We start from the raw sequence: 16336 nt of genomic DNA, 5'->3' as shown, positions 1-16336 counted from the left end.
GTAGGAGAAATACAACCAACCTGAGTTTTTCTGTTAAGTGGATCAGTTTTTTTTGTTGTTGCTAGACTCCATCAGATCATTTTGAAATTATAATGAAGCGCACATTACAAATTGATACCTTTGATACCTTTGTGTGCATTTCTGTTCCACCAGAGTGCTGATGTTTTAATCTTGGCTTTGTGATGTTGTTACAGACCTGCCTTAGACAAACTCAGCACAAATTTTGTACACACCGTTTACTCCAGCGCATTACATATGGCTTAAATAACACATTCATGCAAGGAAACATAAATCTGTTCATTACTGAGGGTAAATTTTACTCAGGTTTGAAGTTGCAAAGTGGCATATTCACTCAAATTAGCATTTTGATTTTTTTTCACTTAAAATAACTGAAGCTGATGATTGAGAAAATCTTTATTAATATAGCTGTTGTATAGGATATGTGGTCAAATGGCAGAAAAATGTTCCACTGTTAATCAGCTGCAGCAAGAGGTGTTGCGATACTTAAAGATGGTGTAACGTTTGTACACGATGCACTCAAAATGAGGGGTCTGGAAAATGTTATCCACATCTCAGGATTTCTTATTAGAGCAAATACCTGATCAGTTTGAGAAGGTGTCTAATTGAGAAGAAATTTTTGAATTTATTGAATTGCGATAAAATATCGGTTTTATTTGTGGCCTTTTTTTGTTATATTCATATACTGACAAATTTAAAAATATATGGATTTTAGACTTTTGGTCAGATAAAACGGTTAATCTGAAGATAATCTTTAAGCATTTTTGGGGGGATTTTGTGTATCTAATGTCTGAACAATAAATGATCGAATGCAAAATTTAAAGAATATAATGATGATTGGTGAAAATAATTTTTGTAGTTGCTGCTTTTAAGTGTAAATGAACATTCAGAAACTGATATCTGTAGACGGTCCAAAAGAAAACATTGCGTTTTGTTCCATGCAAGATATTTGCTTCCACTCGCCAAAAAAGATGACCCATAAGACGTATTAGGAAATTATTTTTAAAGGTGGTGTCTTTTCAAGTTCTAAAGTGCTTTTTGTAATATGTTGTAGCAGCAATCAAAGACAAGAGTTTATCCAAAGCCGTAGTCACTGTTACACCAGATGCATTCTGCAAAAGACACAATTCAACTTAAGGTGCAACTGCAAGAAATGATGTATTTATGTTAAATTAAATGTAAGATGACTATGACCGTAATATTAAATACTTTTTTATTGATAAACATTTCCTTTTCTGTAATTGCTTCTCTTATTTTTGTTCCTACATTTCTTTTACCGTCTTTTTTTTTTAAATATATGACACATCCATGAATCCACCAGTATAGAGAACAAGCTGTGCAACTCATGCTGTGTTAAAAACAACTTTGTGAAATTTGAACGCAGCATAAAATTCAGTCTCGCTGAGCAGGAAACATTACTTTAGGAAACAAATATGGTAGCTACATGGGAAAAGGTGCATTAATGTTTTTTTTTTCCTGAATTTCTTCAAGTGAACAAAAAGAATCTTTGCTTAAAAGTCTTGCATCTTCTTTTTTTTCAAGGGTCACTCAAACACGGTGTGTGAAATGAGAGTTGCCTGGGTGTGACTTCTCCAGAAAGCATCCGCTTGCTATTGTCTGCCTAGTCAACTTCTGCAGGCCCCAGCACCCTGACTTCCATACATGAGAGATCAAGGGTTACCAAGGTGCTTTTGAGAAAGAAGGGCTCAGTGTGAGAGGGGACAAACCAGTCCACAAAATACTCATTTCCTTTGCATGTTAGGTGCCCTAGTGGGGATTCAGCCGGGGTCACTGACACAGTTTTTCTTTTTTCCATCGTTGTTCTTAATGAAAACTGTTGCTTGCCTTTTCACTGCCTTTTGACTGCTATCTGCTGCCCTGTACAGTATGTGGCTCGATAATACGGTGAGTTTGTCCAAAAGAAAGTTTGTTCAGACTCTGACTGTTTATCCGGTGCCAGACAGAGGCACCTCATGTAGAAAAGGTAAAAGTAGTTCTGTCCACCTCTCATTCTTGCCAAAAAAGTTCAGCCACTGAGCCACGGCATTAACTTGTATTCTAACAAGATTAAAATATATTCGTCCTGGGGATTAGCATAGTTAGGTGTCCTTTTGCCTCTTTTTTTTCCTGCACTGGTGCGGTGACAGTGGGCTTTGATCTGTGTTGCGAGGCAAGAGTCCTGGCTTGGACCTAGCCATTCGAGTGCCAAGTGTGAAATTGGCCTGATGTCATCCCCATTCTTCACCTTTTACATCTTTCACCACTTTAATTATGTTTCCGCCACAAAGCCCAGGCACCTCTGAGCAGATTCCACTCTGGCCGTAGGAAGCATTTAGAAACTGTGGGTAAATGACACAGTAGGGGAGGGGGAGGATGGTGGGAGAGGTCATAGCAGGATGGGGCCCTTTTGTGTGTAGAGGTAGACATTGATACTTTCCTGATGTATCCTGCACCCACTTCCATTTTTTACAACATGAGAACTCTCTGAAATTGTCAGCAGTACTGAGTAAAACTGCTTTTATCCCAGGCATTTTTAACAGTTTCTGCACAGATTTTTATCTCTGTGTTACCTCCCCAGCTTTACACGGTCATATATGGTATTTCGGCAGCAATGCAAGACTTTTCTGAACCGTGAGGAGCCTCAAAAAAGGACCGCTCGTGGTCATTTGACCACCTGAATCTCTACTTCCCAATACGAGACACATTATTCTCAGATAAAACCTTTTGTTCCAGGAAAGAAGTGCCCATGCAGCCTAACAGCTTTAGCTTTTGTTCATGCGCTGGTGTCCCTATCTGAACTTCAGGGGAGCTTCTCTGCCTGTGAATATTTTGATGAAGCTTCCTATTGATGCGCTGAATGAAGGATCAAAACAACAGGGCTGCGTGCGCATGTGAGGAGGAACAGAAGTGAATGGAGTATTTGGATGTGTGTGTGTGCCATGCAAGAATAAAATAAACCAAGTGATACTGAGATATGTGTGTATGTTGTGTGCATTGTGTGTGTGTGTATGAGACAGAGTATGAGTTGGTGAGTGAGAAAGCTGTGTGTGGAGAATGGGTTACTGAGGGGCGGGAGGGGGAAACCAGCCACCTGCAGCCATGACAGGCTTTGACCTTCATTGCTCTCTCTCTCACTCTCTCTCTCTCCCCCTCTTGCACTCACCCCTCCCTCCCCTCCCCTCTCTCGCTCTCTCCCTTCGACTCCCATTTCTTCCTTGTGATAGAAGCACAGGCTCTTTTCAGAAGCAACGAGGAAGACTGACCGTCTCGAAGACAGTGCTGGGTGCAGCCCTATTTGCTCTAATGCTAGTCACTGGCCGTTAGACATGGCGTTCAAAGACTAGTGGTGCAAGTATGGAAATGCAGATAAGGCATTGTTGAGGAAACATGCCTGGGAATTGTTCAAGGCTTTCCCTTGCATAATGTTTGAAGCTTTTGCAAATGTTTTAATCTCAAAACCCATGATTCTGATTTTCAGCGACGATTCTGAACATAAACGAGGGTGTGTTTGCATGGAAAGGACTGCTGTGCTGTGCAAATGAATAATGTCTGTAATTTTCTTTAAAAAGAGCAAATGCTGTGTTTTAGCTTGTAATGCATTTGTTTTTTCTTCAAGTTATGATGTGTGCACACTATCAGGAGAGACCGAAGGTCCCGTTTGCTGTTCTATCCAGGCCTCGGCTAATGCTTATGGGTTTTAGAGCACCATACAGAGTTCAGAAACATGTTTGTGTATAATCTTCAAGGTTTATTTACTCTTCTTTTGCAGTTTTCAGGTGGCAGTTAATTACACAATTAATACATGATACAAATTATGTACATTTATACCAAAGAATACTTCCAACATAAAATAAAAAATAGCATTGTATTCTACAACTCTGTGTTGTAATTTTATTTAAACATGTTCATATATAGATAGATATACGCTGATGAGTAAATTCATAATGTCGTACCAGCAGTTTTTCATAAAGGCATTAAACTTGAGTAGTCTGCATTTGAAGTAATACTGCTTCTCTGATTCGGCACAGTTCTGTTTCATAAAAAGTTCACACTTGAACTTTAAGGCAAAGTGTGTTTTCTGTTTGGTGGATTTTAATTCACACACACTTTTTGCAGATACACAACAAAAAGACTTTGAAAGGCAAATAATCCACAATTTGGTATGGATACAGTCTGAAACTTAGCTCGATCATACTTTCGTCGATAAAGACCAAAGTTTTATAAACACAGTTATTTGCCCAAGTACAACAAATTGCAGCTTTCATGCAAAAGGCCCCATAAACAATTTTTCATTCACAAAAAAAAAACCAAAACAAAAAGAAAAATAAAAGAAAACAAAAAGAAGTTATTGCAAGATAAACAAGCAGTGTAAACACCTCAGATATCTACTCTAAAGCAACACTGGTCATTGGATAGATTTTTTTTCTCAATATAATCTATATAAATACACATATGAAGTCCTTTCAACAACGATAAGAGATTTCCAACATTTGTAATACAGTCACTGACGGATTTGCCTTCTTTTTATGATATATGGATATGTAATTAAAATGTATATAGAGAAAGATTTAACAAGAACATCCAATAACCTGCATTTCTAGAAGATACTCGTGAGAGTACGCAAAAATGGGCGTCATCATTGTCTTTATGCTACAGAGTTGTTTCTGTGACGTAATAGGCAGCATTATAGCCTTCGCTTAGCTACAAAAAATGATTCGTATTGCTATTTAAAACTATAATAGCTGCACTGATGCATTGGTATAACGAATGGAATACGCACATAATATTTGTTTAAAGGCTATGAGATGACCACAAACATAAGCAAGGCCTAAATTAGCATTTTCGTTAAGTGGTGTGTTAGAGAGAAAAAAAATCCCTACCTCTCTCGGTCACTTGTAAGAAACTGTGAATTTAAAAAAAAAAAAAAAAGTATCAAAATTCAGAGTCTGCCCGATTAGTTTTGCAGCTGACACGCAACACCTTCCTCTGCCTATTTTACATCAAACACAATCAACCCCCCCTCCCCAAAAAAACCCAACAAGCATGGAAGATAAAAACCGCGTTAGCATTTATTTAAATTCACAGTAGCCTGGATGCAGCAGAAAAATATTCTTTGGACTTAAAGTTTGCTCACTTCACTGACAAATCCAAACGTCAAGTGCCAGTTAGTAAAATGTGAAACGATGACAATCATGGGTAGCAGTAATCCTATACGGTATATAAAAATGAAGGGAGTAAGCGTTTGTACCTCCGGGGGGGTTGTTGGGGTTGAGCTTGGGCTGGGCTGGGCTGGGTTGGGGGACAACAAACAATGAAAACATACCTTTATACAACATCTTTTATAGACGTGATATTGCAGAAATATCTCTCTTTTTTTCAAACAGTTTATGCTGGTATACTCTATACACTGGCCCTTTATTCGGTGAAATTATTGCATTGTAGGCTTGTCTAAACCTCCCATATAACGAAAAAGCACTATAATATTCCCATAGGAACATACAGAGACCTATGGTAGCATTAAAATTCCTGTAGGGACTCGAAGTAGTGGCGATCTTATTCTTACTTTTTTTGTAGTATTGTATTTTTAACGGTGCCCTGGACACGATGTACATCTGTAGGCTACTGAGTAAGCGTTGAGTAATAGTAATAGTACTTTGTAGTATTTTTATCTGCTGTGGCATCATTAAATATTCCTGTAAGTAGAGTTTTTTTTTCTGTGATATCTCTATAAAAATCTATAATAGGATTACTATAGGTTCTTTTTCGTCAGGAGGCTGCTGTTACTTCTCTGGAAATCAATCGCTGTCTGATTTTTCGTCTTTCGACGTGACGGTGGAGTGATTGTACAGTCCCTGTGCCATCAGGTGCAAGGCCAGAGAGTTTTTAGTGCCGCTAGCCTTCTTGATTTTGGCCCTCTTGTTCTGAAACCAGATCTTGATCTGGGATTCGTTCAGGCCCAGTTCCTGCGCCAGGTTCTGTCGCCTCTGCTCCGTCAGATACCGATTTGTCTGAAACTCCGATTTGAGTCTTTGCAGCTGTTCTGCTGTGAAGGCCGTCCGTGGTCGCTTGTCCTCTTTGCTGGTCGTTTTCTTCTTTGGTTTCCGAGATCTTGGCCCTGTAGTGTGGGGAGTTGGGAGGTGGGGTTCACAGATACACATGTATGGGTTTGTCAGCATCCGAACACGTGAAGAATAAAAGAGAATAAAACCATAATAAAAGATACACTGCCCATTATCAGAGCTGTTTTATAAAGTTCACAAACAATTTTGATTAATTTTTTCTTATTTGTGTATTAAAATCCTCAATCAACACATGATAATTACACTGTTGTGCTAATTTGTATTCACAGTGCCTACAAACCCGTGCGTAAAGCGTATTTTATAATAATCTAGATTTTATAAAGCTTATTTAACCCCCATATAATAGGTATGAAAACAAATGGCTCTGTGTCTTACTGCTCTGGTCACTGTGCCTTTTAAAAATCGCAAAATAAGTGTGAATCAACTCACAAAACATTTTTAGAAACTTGTAAAAACTGAACAGGGATGCTTGTAAAATGTTGACAAAGCAGAAACAAAACCTTCCCTTCCCCCCTCTGTTTTTATCCCTCTTCCCCGCTTACACATACTACGTATGGATACACACACTCTCTCTCTCTCTCACACACACACACACACACACAAACTCTGGAGCAATGTGAAATTATTAGCATAAAACATCGCTGACACAACTCAGCCACTGTTTAGCAGGTTGGCTGAAAAAAACCCAGGATCAATTTCAGTGAAGCTACTTTGCATTTTACTTTTTGTGGGCCACTTGAAAAGCTCCTCAGTGGACAAACGTGAACAGAATGTGAGCAGCACACATTAGATACACATTAATTTTCCGTCTGGATGGAGGCCTGTTTTGTGGAGCCGTTGGCTGTCTGTGTTCGGTCGCCTCCTCCAAACAGCGCGGAAAACATTAATGAAACTACTTAATACGAGTCGAACCTCCATGAATCAACGTGCATGATGTGTGTGCCCATAAACCCCCCCCAAAAAACCTGCAGCTCTACAACTCGGTAGTAGTCGCCTACGCCACTCTATATGGCGTTACATAATGCATGAGAACAAGTTGTACTCCACTTTTTTTGACAGACAAAAATACACGAGCTATTAACCTTGCTTGCAAGATGAGAAGCGACTTTCCACGCGTTCTTGTAAATGAAGATTCGAAAAAAATACCACCAAGCTCTCTACTGGCCAGCGTGTAGCCTACAAGTCCTACTGCAGCCATCATTTGAAAGCATATGCATATTTAATTCACCCCAAACAACTTCTGCAACGCGTTTAAAGAGCAACACGTCCACGCAAAGTGCACTAAATATTCATTTGGAGCAAATTCTTTGGAAGGCACGCAGCTGCTTATTTTTAATGGAAGTAGGACTCCGATATTATCATATTCATAACAACGTGAAACTGATGACTGCTTGAATGTGAGATTTTCAGAGAGAAATTTAAATTTCTGTGCAATATTGTCCCCCCATATATATTCAATTTCTGTATTTTTAGTATTTAAAATACTTATATATATTTTTTAAGGAAAAAAAAGACACAATCTCCTCTGTCATTTGCATTAAAATTGCCCCTCGCCAAAAGCTTTTCATGTTGTGTTTTTCCGCGCTGTAAATTCACACCTTGTTGTCTTCCTGTAGATCTTATTCCTGCGTTAAATAATTTTTTATGGTTTTCTATTTTTGCGTGCAAATTCTCAGCCTGCTCTGCACAGCACGGTTCGCTTCTCTACTCTCGAGAAGTCGGTCAAGGCATTCGGGGTCAGTGTTACGGGGTATTTCAGGTTACCGAGAACACGGTATAGAAAAGAGAAGAAAAAAAACCGCACACCAACCTGAAGAAGGCCTATCCGAGTATCTGGTGCAGTAGACCCAGGCTGGCCACAGCATGGGCTGAGACATGGATGGGTTTGAGCTGGCTTGGGAACTGTCTGAGTCTGAGCTTAGGCACTGGTCTCCATTCTCCCCGCGGGGTTTCAGGGGCTCCTCGGCGGCAATAGCAGGCTTCTTGGTCCCGGTAACCGTGTGTGGAGTGGAGGTCCCTTCTGCTGGCACAGTGCTCCCCACCGGTTCGGTCTGAGGGGCGGTTGGGCTGTTGTGGCTCTCCCGCGACGCAAGGCTACTCTCTTCGCGGTTTGCGCCACCGTCCTTTTTCCGTCCGAAATCCGGCCGCAGGATGTTGTCGATGAAAAAATTGGTGACCCGGTGAGGGATCTGCAAGTTCCCCGGCGCCTGTAAGAGGGGAAGGATGGCTCTGTTTGATTCGTCCGCCGACTCCTGCCGCTCCACCACATCTCTGTTGCCGTGATCATTTTCTTCCATACTGATTCACTTTCCCCCGCTTTACTCTCTTTAACCCCTTTATCGCTCTCTCCGTTGCAATAAAATTCGCGAACAACTTTAGGGGAATTAGACTGCAAAAACTGCACGAGTAAAATAAATAAAAAAAGAAAACTCAAATACTAGTGAGTGCCTCGGACACCATGCAAAGCCTTGCGACTGTGTCCTCTGAGAAAAGCATACTTTTTGACATATATCCCCCCCAATCTCGGGTTACAACTGATCTCGCACAGCTAAAACATTTGCCATTTGCGCACCATCCAATTTAGTGTCATCCAATATCAGCGTGCTCGGTAATGCCTACACCTAAACTAAACTAAGGGTAAATAAAGAGGCTCCTAAACTGATGCTCTAATACTCTCACTCTGGAGTTTTGTTCTTATTTTCAATACGAGCCCCCCGAGTGACGTTTTCCCACCGTCCTCCCAGACACGTGCCTTGGACCAATGGGACGGCAGAAACCAGGCCACGTGACGCAGACTCCAGAGCAGTCTACAAACGCCCATCCTCTCCTTAGTAAAAGAGAAAGAGTGCTGGACTAACGGAGAAGAGACCTAATTTAAATCCAAGGCATGCACCCACATACTCACAATATTTCATCAGTGTTTATGAACCTGTGACTTATTTTATTCTATTTTGGGGCGCTTTGGGGTTTTCAATTTAAAAACGCCATGCACGTCAGTTTTTGTCGTGTATATTAAAACAATAGGACACTGGAGCATCGGTTGTCAAATTGAGCTGCGGGGACCCCCGGGGTTCCTTGCTTGCAGGGCAGGCAGGGATTCCCAATAACACAAGTAGCACATTTTCACTATATAGCCCATTTATACACGTGTATATATATTTTTTTACCCAATAACATTTTTATAACTATAAAGTTTAATTTTTGACACTTTTACGCACGCCCGCAATTAAATACAGTTTCATTTGAACACAATAAGAAGTAATGATTTACTCATATGAAGGCAAATGAGACGGAATTTTAACAAAACGGGATCACTGTTCCAATACAGACATGCGTGGGGATGCGTGATATGAAGATCTTTGAGGCGTGTATTAAAATGCCATCTGAAAACACTATAACAATAAAATAACTACTTGTTGAGTTTATACATTACAATTTAGCTTTATTAACGTAGTTACAGCACTCGTAAGGTCAACTAAGGCTTGAGAACACTCCGTCCTGGCCAAGGTTAAATGCGGATAGCCTTTTTTCTGGGTGTCTACGTGCTCATGTTTTCACCTAAAAGTAACGTATGTGTGTTTACTTTAAAAAATGCAGCTTAATCTTCGAGCATTTATGCCCTTTATCCCCCAAATAAACAGCAGATTTTCTGTTTACTCATCACTGATGTGCAGGGTGGTCGGATGTGTCATGTTGCTTTCAGTCGCCTCATAACTGGCAACAAATTGCATCAAAACTAAAACGTGACAGCCAAAAGAGTCTTCCCTGTCTGCTTTCAAACGCACGGGGATGTGCGCTGAGTATTTTTGATGTTCTCATGTTCGCCTGTCGTGACGCTGCGGTCGACCAAGAACTGGGTCCATATCCCTTTAAAAGAAATCAGTGATGCAAACAAACTGTTTTGTGCGCGGTGCTCGGGATACAGAGTCGCGCCAAAGACAAAACTTTGAGTAACTTTGCTGACCAGCACCAAGTTTGCGCTTCACTTCCCAGGACGCCACCGGCTCGCGAGGACGGCTCTTCTCTGGCGTTTGAACCGGAGAAGTGCATTTAAAAAAAGAAAGAGAGGGAGAGTGGATCGGGGATGACCCGAGGAGCAGCAAGACTGAGACTGAGTGAGGAGTTTTTCGGCTGGCTTATTTTTATTATTAGAAAAACGCTTTGTCTTAGTCACTAGGTTTTCTGGCTGGCGCCTCTTAGATTCTTCAAATTAATTCAGGACACATAACCTGTTTCCTCGTGTTAGCTAATTATTTGGGCACCACAAGCCGGCAGTTTGCTCTGATGTGATGTATTTATTTGATTTGATTTGTTCACGTGCTTTGGGTTTTGGGAAACTGTGAAGGTTGGCTGAGAGGTAGAGTCCAAAGCTGTTTTCATTTCTATTTGTGCAACGCAAAAATCTGTAATTTAAGCTGGTTTTGTTTGTTCCCGTTTTTTTTTCCTGTGGGAGGCATAATTTTCTTGATTATTTTTTTCTCACTTGTTAAATACAGGCTTTATGAATTTATTTTTTTGCAAAGCAATCGCGGTGAAGCAGCACAGCAAAATATTCACACAGTGCGCGTTTCCACGGCTGTGCCCAGCTCCTATTTGCAGAGATTTGCAAAGTGCATCATCACATGCTTCTAGCTGATTTGATTTAAAATAAAATTCTTGCTTTGTGCTGCTTCTGTTTAGTATTTTTACACCATACCTGAGCAGCACCTTCTGCTCCCGTCTAACATCTCCCCAGTCACAAAAGGGCCCAATCCAAAGAGTGAAAGTTGGGAGTGAAAGATGTAATTAGACAGGCCACTCTCACGCTGCGATTGTTTCTCACTTGTGAGGGGAAGCGCAGATTAATGTTGAGCGCTAAATAAGCAGCACACAATGGATTCACAGACAGGCCGCTACCGCCTGGGCTTGGCCTCTAACCTCATAGCAAAACAGGGATGTCTGGAGGAAATGACACCATTTCAGACTCTGAATTATAATAGGGGCCTTTGTGCACTAAAAAAATATGCACATCTAAACGAATCTAAGCCTGAAATATTATTTGTCTTTAGAGTGAAAGAGCTTCCACTAATATCACTCCATTGGCTCATATTGTTAAAGCGTTTTTAAACAAGGGACGAGACTTGTTTGAAAGTCGGATTTGGAAATAATGACTCTTTGAGCTATTTCTCAGTGCTGCTTCTGAGCGGTGCAAGGAAGTCATCTCAGCCTGGTGCAGTTTTTAGACGAAAACAAGGTTTTGACTCAAATCTGGAACACACATGCTTATTTCTTTATGCTGTACAAACCCATAATCCCGGTCATTGTGGGGGTTCTGATTCACTATTGTCTGCCCACTTTGGACCGGCTTGTTTTGATTATGACTGATGAAAAGACAAAAGGATCGTGCTCTGTTTTAGCTCCTAATGATCAGTTATTGCTTTGCCTGCTGAACATTTCTGTGGTGCTGCATGCTAACGAGACTTTCTGGTCGACCCTTTTCGGGTTTTTGTCAAATTATATTTTCCAGGACGGCTGATCTGGTTTATCAAGGGTTAAAATAGTACCATATAATTCAGTTATTGACATATTCTCAATATTAATACTTTAAATATAGGCAGGCGTTAACTGACATCTATAAAGCTGTGTTTTATTGGCATGGTTTTTTATTCATGTTTGCCTGTTTTGGCACGCTTATATGCCAGAACAGCCAACGAGAACTGCTATATTACTTTCTCTGTTTCGGCTCTTGTGGTGGTTTGGTGGAGCCACTGCATTTTCTTCAGAATTCGCTTTGTTTCCCTTATTTACTGATTTGTAAAACGTGATTTTTAAATCACAAGCCTTAACGACGGTAGCTTATCAGTCCCCCCTGCCTCACCAACCCTGGGCCCAGTCTTTCCACACGCAAGGAAATGATCAAATTACTGAACAATTACAATTACTTTGTTTTTCCTTGTGCTATTTTCCCAGTCAATCAACTTATAATCTTATAGTTACTGTTATAACCTAACCATTGTAGTGCAGGGGTTATACCTTAACCCTAGCTGTAGTTTTTGTTCAAGATGACTTTTTATATTTTGACAAGAACAACAACAACAAAAAAAGTCCACTGGTCAAAGAGTAGCACTCAAAGAGCCAGAGACAGCTGTTTCTTTGGGGGGATAATAATTGCAACCATTTAACATGTTGAACACAACATGCGAAATATTTTCATTTCTTGGACCCTGTTTGCCATCATTTGCTCTATAACACGCTGTCAGGTAACCTCCAAAATAGCCTCCAGCAGGCCCGTCAAAGCTCTAATCAAAGATATAAAGATTTAAAAATTCTTGATCCCGCTATAAGGATTTTTTCCTCTCACATATAGGCTCAACATTATTCATTTAGCTGGTTAGCTTTTCTATGCATCCCGGGTGCCGCCTTATGGTTAAAACATAGCCTATAAAATGGGCATTTCTTATGATTCTTATGATTATATTCTGTTCTTGTTCACGGAAGCAGGAAACATTGATTATTGTACTTGTCATATCTGTCAGGTTCTACTAAATAAGTGAATGCTTCCGTTTTCTTCTCTCTTTTTGTTTGTCTGCAAAAAAAGCAAAAAAAAGCGTTGGGGCATCTCTTCTTTTGCCCTGAAAGGGTTAATATTCCCTGTTTTTGAATGCATATTTTGCGTGCAGCGTATATACACACTAACCAGGTGTGTTTCATAATCACTTATAGCTCTATACCCCTCCCCTCTACCTCACACGCGCACATACACACACGCATATATACAGACATATACCCCTCCTACTATTATAATGTATCGCATGCATTGTGCGCATGTGCCCTGTCCTTGAGTTCCTATAACCTATTTTTTTTTTTCCTCTGTATTTTTCTGGGTAGGATTGTCTTATACGTCACCAGCGCTCAGTACTATGGAGTACTACAAAAGGTGACGCGCAGAAGGAGGATTTGTGAATGGACGCCGTGATGTGTGCCAGCTCACAGATCAGAGGGCGGTGGGACCTCTGCAGATGCACCCCCTCCATCACACCACCCCTCCCTCCAGATGAATGGGGGTCTCTAATATCAGCTCTGTCACCATTGCAGGGGTCTAACCAAATCCTCCAGCTTCCTGTGCCTTTCAAAACCTAAAAGCACCTCTCTTCTATTTGATGATCCTGTATGATTTTTTTCTTTCTTTTTTCTCTTTCCTTTTTTTATTGTCGTGTTTTTGTGGGCCTAGAAGCTCGCTGCCCACTCTTTTATTATGGGCCAAGAGCATGGCAGCCGAATTAGACTAGATTAGAAAGCTGGCCTGCATTTAGTGGGTAATACAAAAAGTCAATCTGTTTTAGAAGTGTGGTTCATCGGAATATAAAATAGGTTAAATGGAGGGACTTGACACCAGTATCTATATTTTCATTGTTTCCCCGGAATTTTCCAGAATCTTCGCAGTGTTTCAGATATAACCAGAACAGGATAAATCCCAAACAAAAGAATGAGTAACAAAAGCAGTTTTTGGCATCTGACATCGATGCATGGATATAATTGTAGTAATAGTCTTTACAAAACTGCCTTCTTGGGCTGAAATACTGTAGGTGTTCCTCCAAGTTTATATTGTTAGATTTTAAAGCAAAAATCATGCTCAGGTGTTTCTCGAAATCCGTTTGATTAATTTTATTCTTCTTTTTTTCCAGTGGAAAAAGCGCAGTATATAATTTCCACAGCTGCTTATTCATCACAGACTCTATGTAGATGATGTCTATATAATTTTTTTTCCCGTGGTTTGATTGTGTTTACAGAGAAATCCTCTGGAGTCGCCACGTAGCGGACTTTGGGGCTGCTGAATCTTCTGGTTTCAGCCCTTTATAGGTTTTAATAACTCTTAATCCGTCTGATCAGTCTGGCGTAGATAAGTCTCATTTGAATTTGGATTGTTCTTAAGAGGCGGGTCGTATTTCTCCACAGAAGTCTACAGAGCTTAGCACAAACAACCGCACCACCCTGAGCGCAATTAAGGCTTCAGCTAAATTAGATGAAGGCTAATTGAATGCAGCTGACTTCCCATCAGCAAACTCTGGAATTAATACAATGAATAATACCAGTTGATGGTCACTGATTATTATTATTTTATCTGTATTTTTGGGGTAAAAAGTCAAAAAGTGCATTTTCTTTTAGACACGAAGCAGCAACACTCCAATCTTTATTTGCATCATTTTAGAGAGGAAAAATAGGCAAAACTTTTCTTCTTTTCAAGTTTTCTCTTTGCGCATAAGAGACACAGATTTGGAGAACTTCCTGTAGCTGTGGTGCATACTGTGTGGGTTGCAGACATAGAAAGCTTATATCTTTGACAAATCTAATTTCTGTTCTTGCCAATCAGTGCCACTCTGGATTGTTTTGCAACTATTTAACTGTTTTCTGAGCGGAGGGGGAAAAGAAAACTGCAAATGCTTACTGTGATCCAAAGTTGGGGGTTTTTTTTTACAAGAGAGAAAAATAACATAATTCTGATCCGGAGATTAAGGTTTAAAGGAGAAAATTGGATTTTAAAATATAAATTTAAGGACAACCAAAATCTATAGCGAACAGAACAACCATCTCTAAGAATGAAACTCTAAAAAAATAATGCAACAGATATATAAAGTACACCAACAGGAATAAAAGTTTGAACAGAAAAACCTTTCCTTACAGCGGCTGCAAGAAAAAAAAATATTCCTCATGCATTAAAAAAAAGCATTGTCCACCTTCTTTCTTCTATTTTGAAATAACTCAGAGACACTCTTAATGACCCATAGTGCCTCATTAACAGGCATAAAAGATTTTTAAAAAAGGTTAAAGTGGAAAAAAAACTTCAGGATGCACGCAACTCTCGCTTTGTATCCCGTTAAAGATCAGAATTTCCTTTTTCTAGTGTGCTTTTGTACTTATATTCGCATCAGAAAATAACACTGTAAAGATCCTCATATCTTTAATAATAACTGGCTGTTTTTCACAGAGTGTAAAAGCCTCTAAGGCTCCGCTCTGTAATCCTGTAGGTACATAAAGCGCACAGTTATCTGCGTGACGCTCAACTGGTGTCAGGCCCACAGAGCTCCTCTCCTACTGTAGTTTTGTGGCTGGTCTGCGGGACTTTTCACGTGTCGGGACGTCTTACTTCGGACAGCAAAGAATGAACTGCACGTGGTGGCTATTTCTGTAAGGTTAATGGGTTTACATTCTCAGTCATACAGAACAAATAGGCTATGGTGTGGGTGGGGGTGGACAGGTTCAGTTTGAGAGGGACCAGAGGGGGGGCATTTATGAATGAAAATGTGCCGCCAAACAGACCTCAAAGCAAAGCCAGTGTAATGTAAAAAAGAAGAAGAAGAAAGTAGTGTGTACCTTATGTTCAATCAGCTCAGCTCGCTGGCCCCTAAAGTTTTTTGGGGTCCTTGATTCTCCTGTGTGGGTCATCCGGGAAGCTTTGCGGTTTTTGGATTGTCCGCATGCCTCGTGCACCTGTCTGTCGCGGGGAAGCAAGGAACAAGTGGGACAAAGACAGGTGGAAATCACTTGCTGAAACTCATATTTGTTCTTTCTCGTTATATAAGTTAATTAGGTTTTATTAGAAGAACTTCGAGTCCGCAGGAAGTGCAGTTAAACGTGTGATCGTTTAACTGCAGAACCAAATCTGTTAGTTTTATTTTCTTCAAACCGACGAATAGCAGAAATTCCTCTAAAATTATGACAAAAACATCTATACGTATATATTTTTTAAAAATAGTACAAATCTTATTCGTGTTCATGTTAAGCTGAAAGTAGATTTACCCCAGCCAGTTCGGATTTTGCGTTCGGGCAGTTACAAACACCAAACCCACAAGTTAGATGTAATCATATCGCATCACAGAGATTTTAAAGTTACACATTTAGTGCGAGTGGTAAATGCTAAGGGATTAAATCAAGCATCGGCATCAGTGCTTCTTCATTTGTTCATACCGAGGCTCTTTCTAATTGCGAGATACAATTTAAGTTATGTCCCCGCGTCCAGCAACTTTAATTATAGTGGAAAGAGGTCAGTCATAAGCGGATATTTGACCCGGCTCCTTGTGTGGCATCGCGCCCTTTACCGTTAAAGTCGCCAAAATAGTTCTGGACTCCCCTGGATTTACCATGTGCACCCAGTCCCACCCAGTGCACCTGAGTTGTTTTTACCCCCCAGTAACTTATATGCTGTGAATTTGTCACCTACCAGGAGAGGAGCTCGTCAAAGGACATTTTAGGCGCAAGAA

At 40.3% G+C, this 16336-nt stretch overlaps 1 protein-coding gene across 1 annotated transcript; it reads right to left on the bottom strand.

Moving 5' to 3' along the window:
- Positions 1–5813: 5813 nt before the first annotated feature.
- Positions 5814–8395, bottom strand: en2a (engrailed homeobox 2a). Its single transcript, XM_031732436.1, has 2 exons — positions 7909–8395; positions 5814–6133 (listed from the first exon to the last, which is right to left on the bottom strand). The coding sequence occupies exons 1-2, from the start codon at positions 8393–8395 to the stop codon at positions 5814–5816; spliced, it is 807 nt and encodes a 268-aa protein (XP_031588296.1).
- Between the last annotated feature and the right edge of the window lie 7941 nt (positions 8396–16336).

Source organism: Oreochromis aureus, linkage group 9 (genome assembly GCF_013358895.1).
Source record: "Oreochromis aureus strain Israel breed Guangdong linkage group 9, ZZ_aureus, whole genome shotgun sequence".
Classification (NCBI taxonomy): domain Eukaryota; kingdom Metazoa; phylum Chordata; class Actinopteri; order Cichliformes; family Cichlidae; genus Oreochromis; species Oreochromis aureus.
Note: the sequence above shows the minus strand (reverse complement) of the source record. Positions and strands in the feature narration are given on the sequence as shown.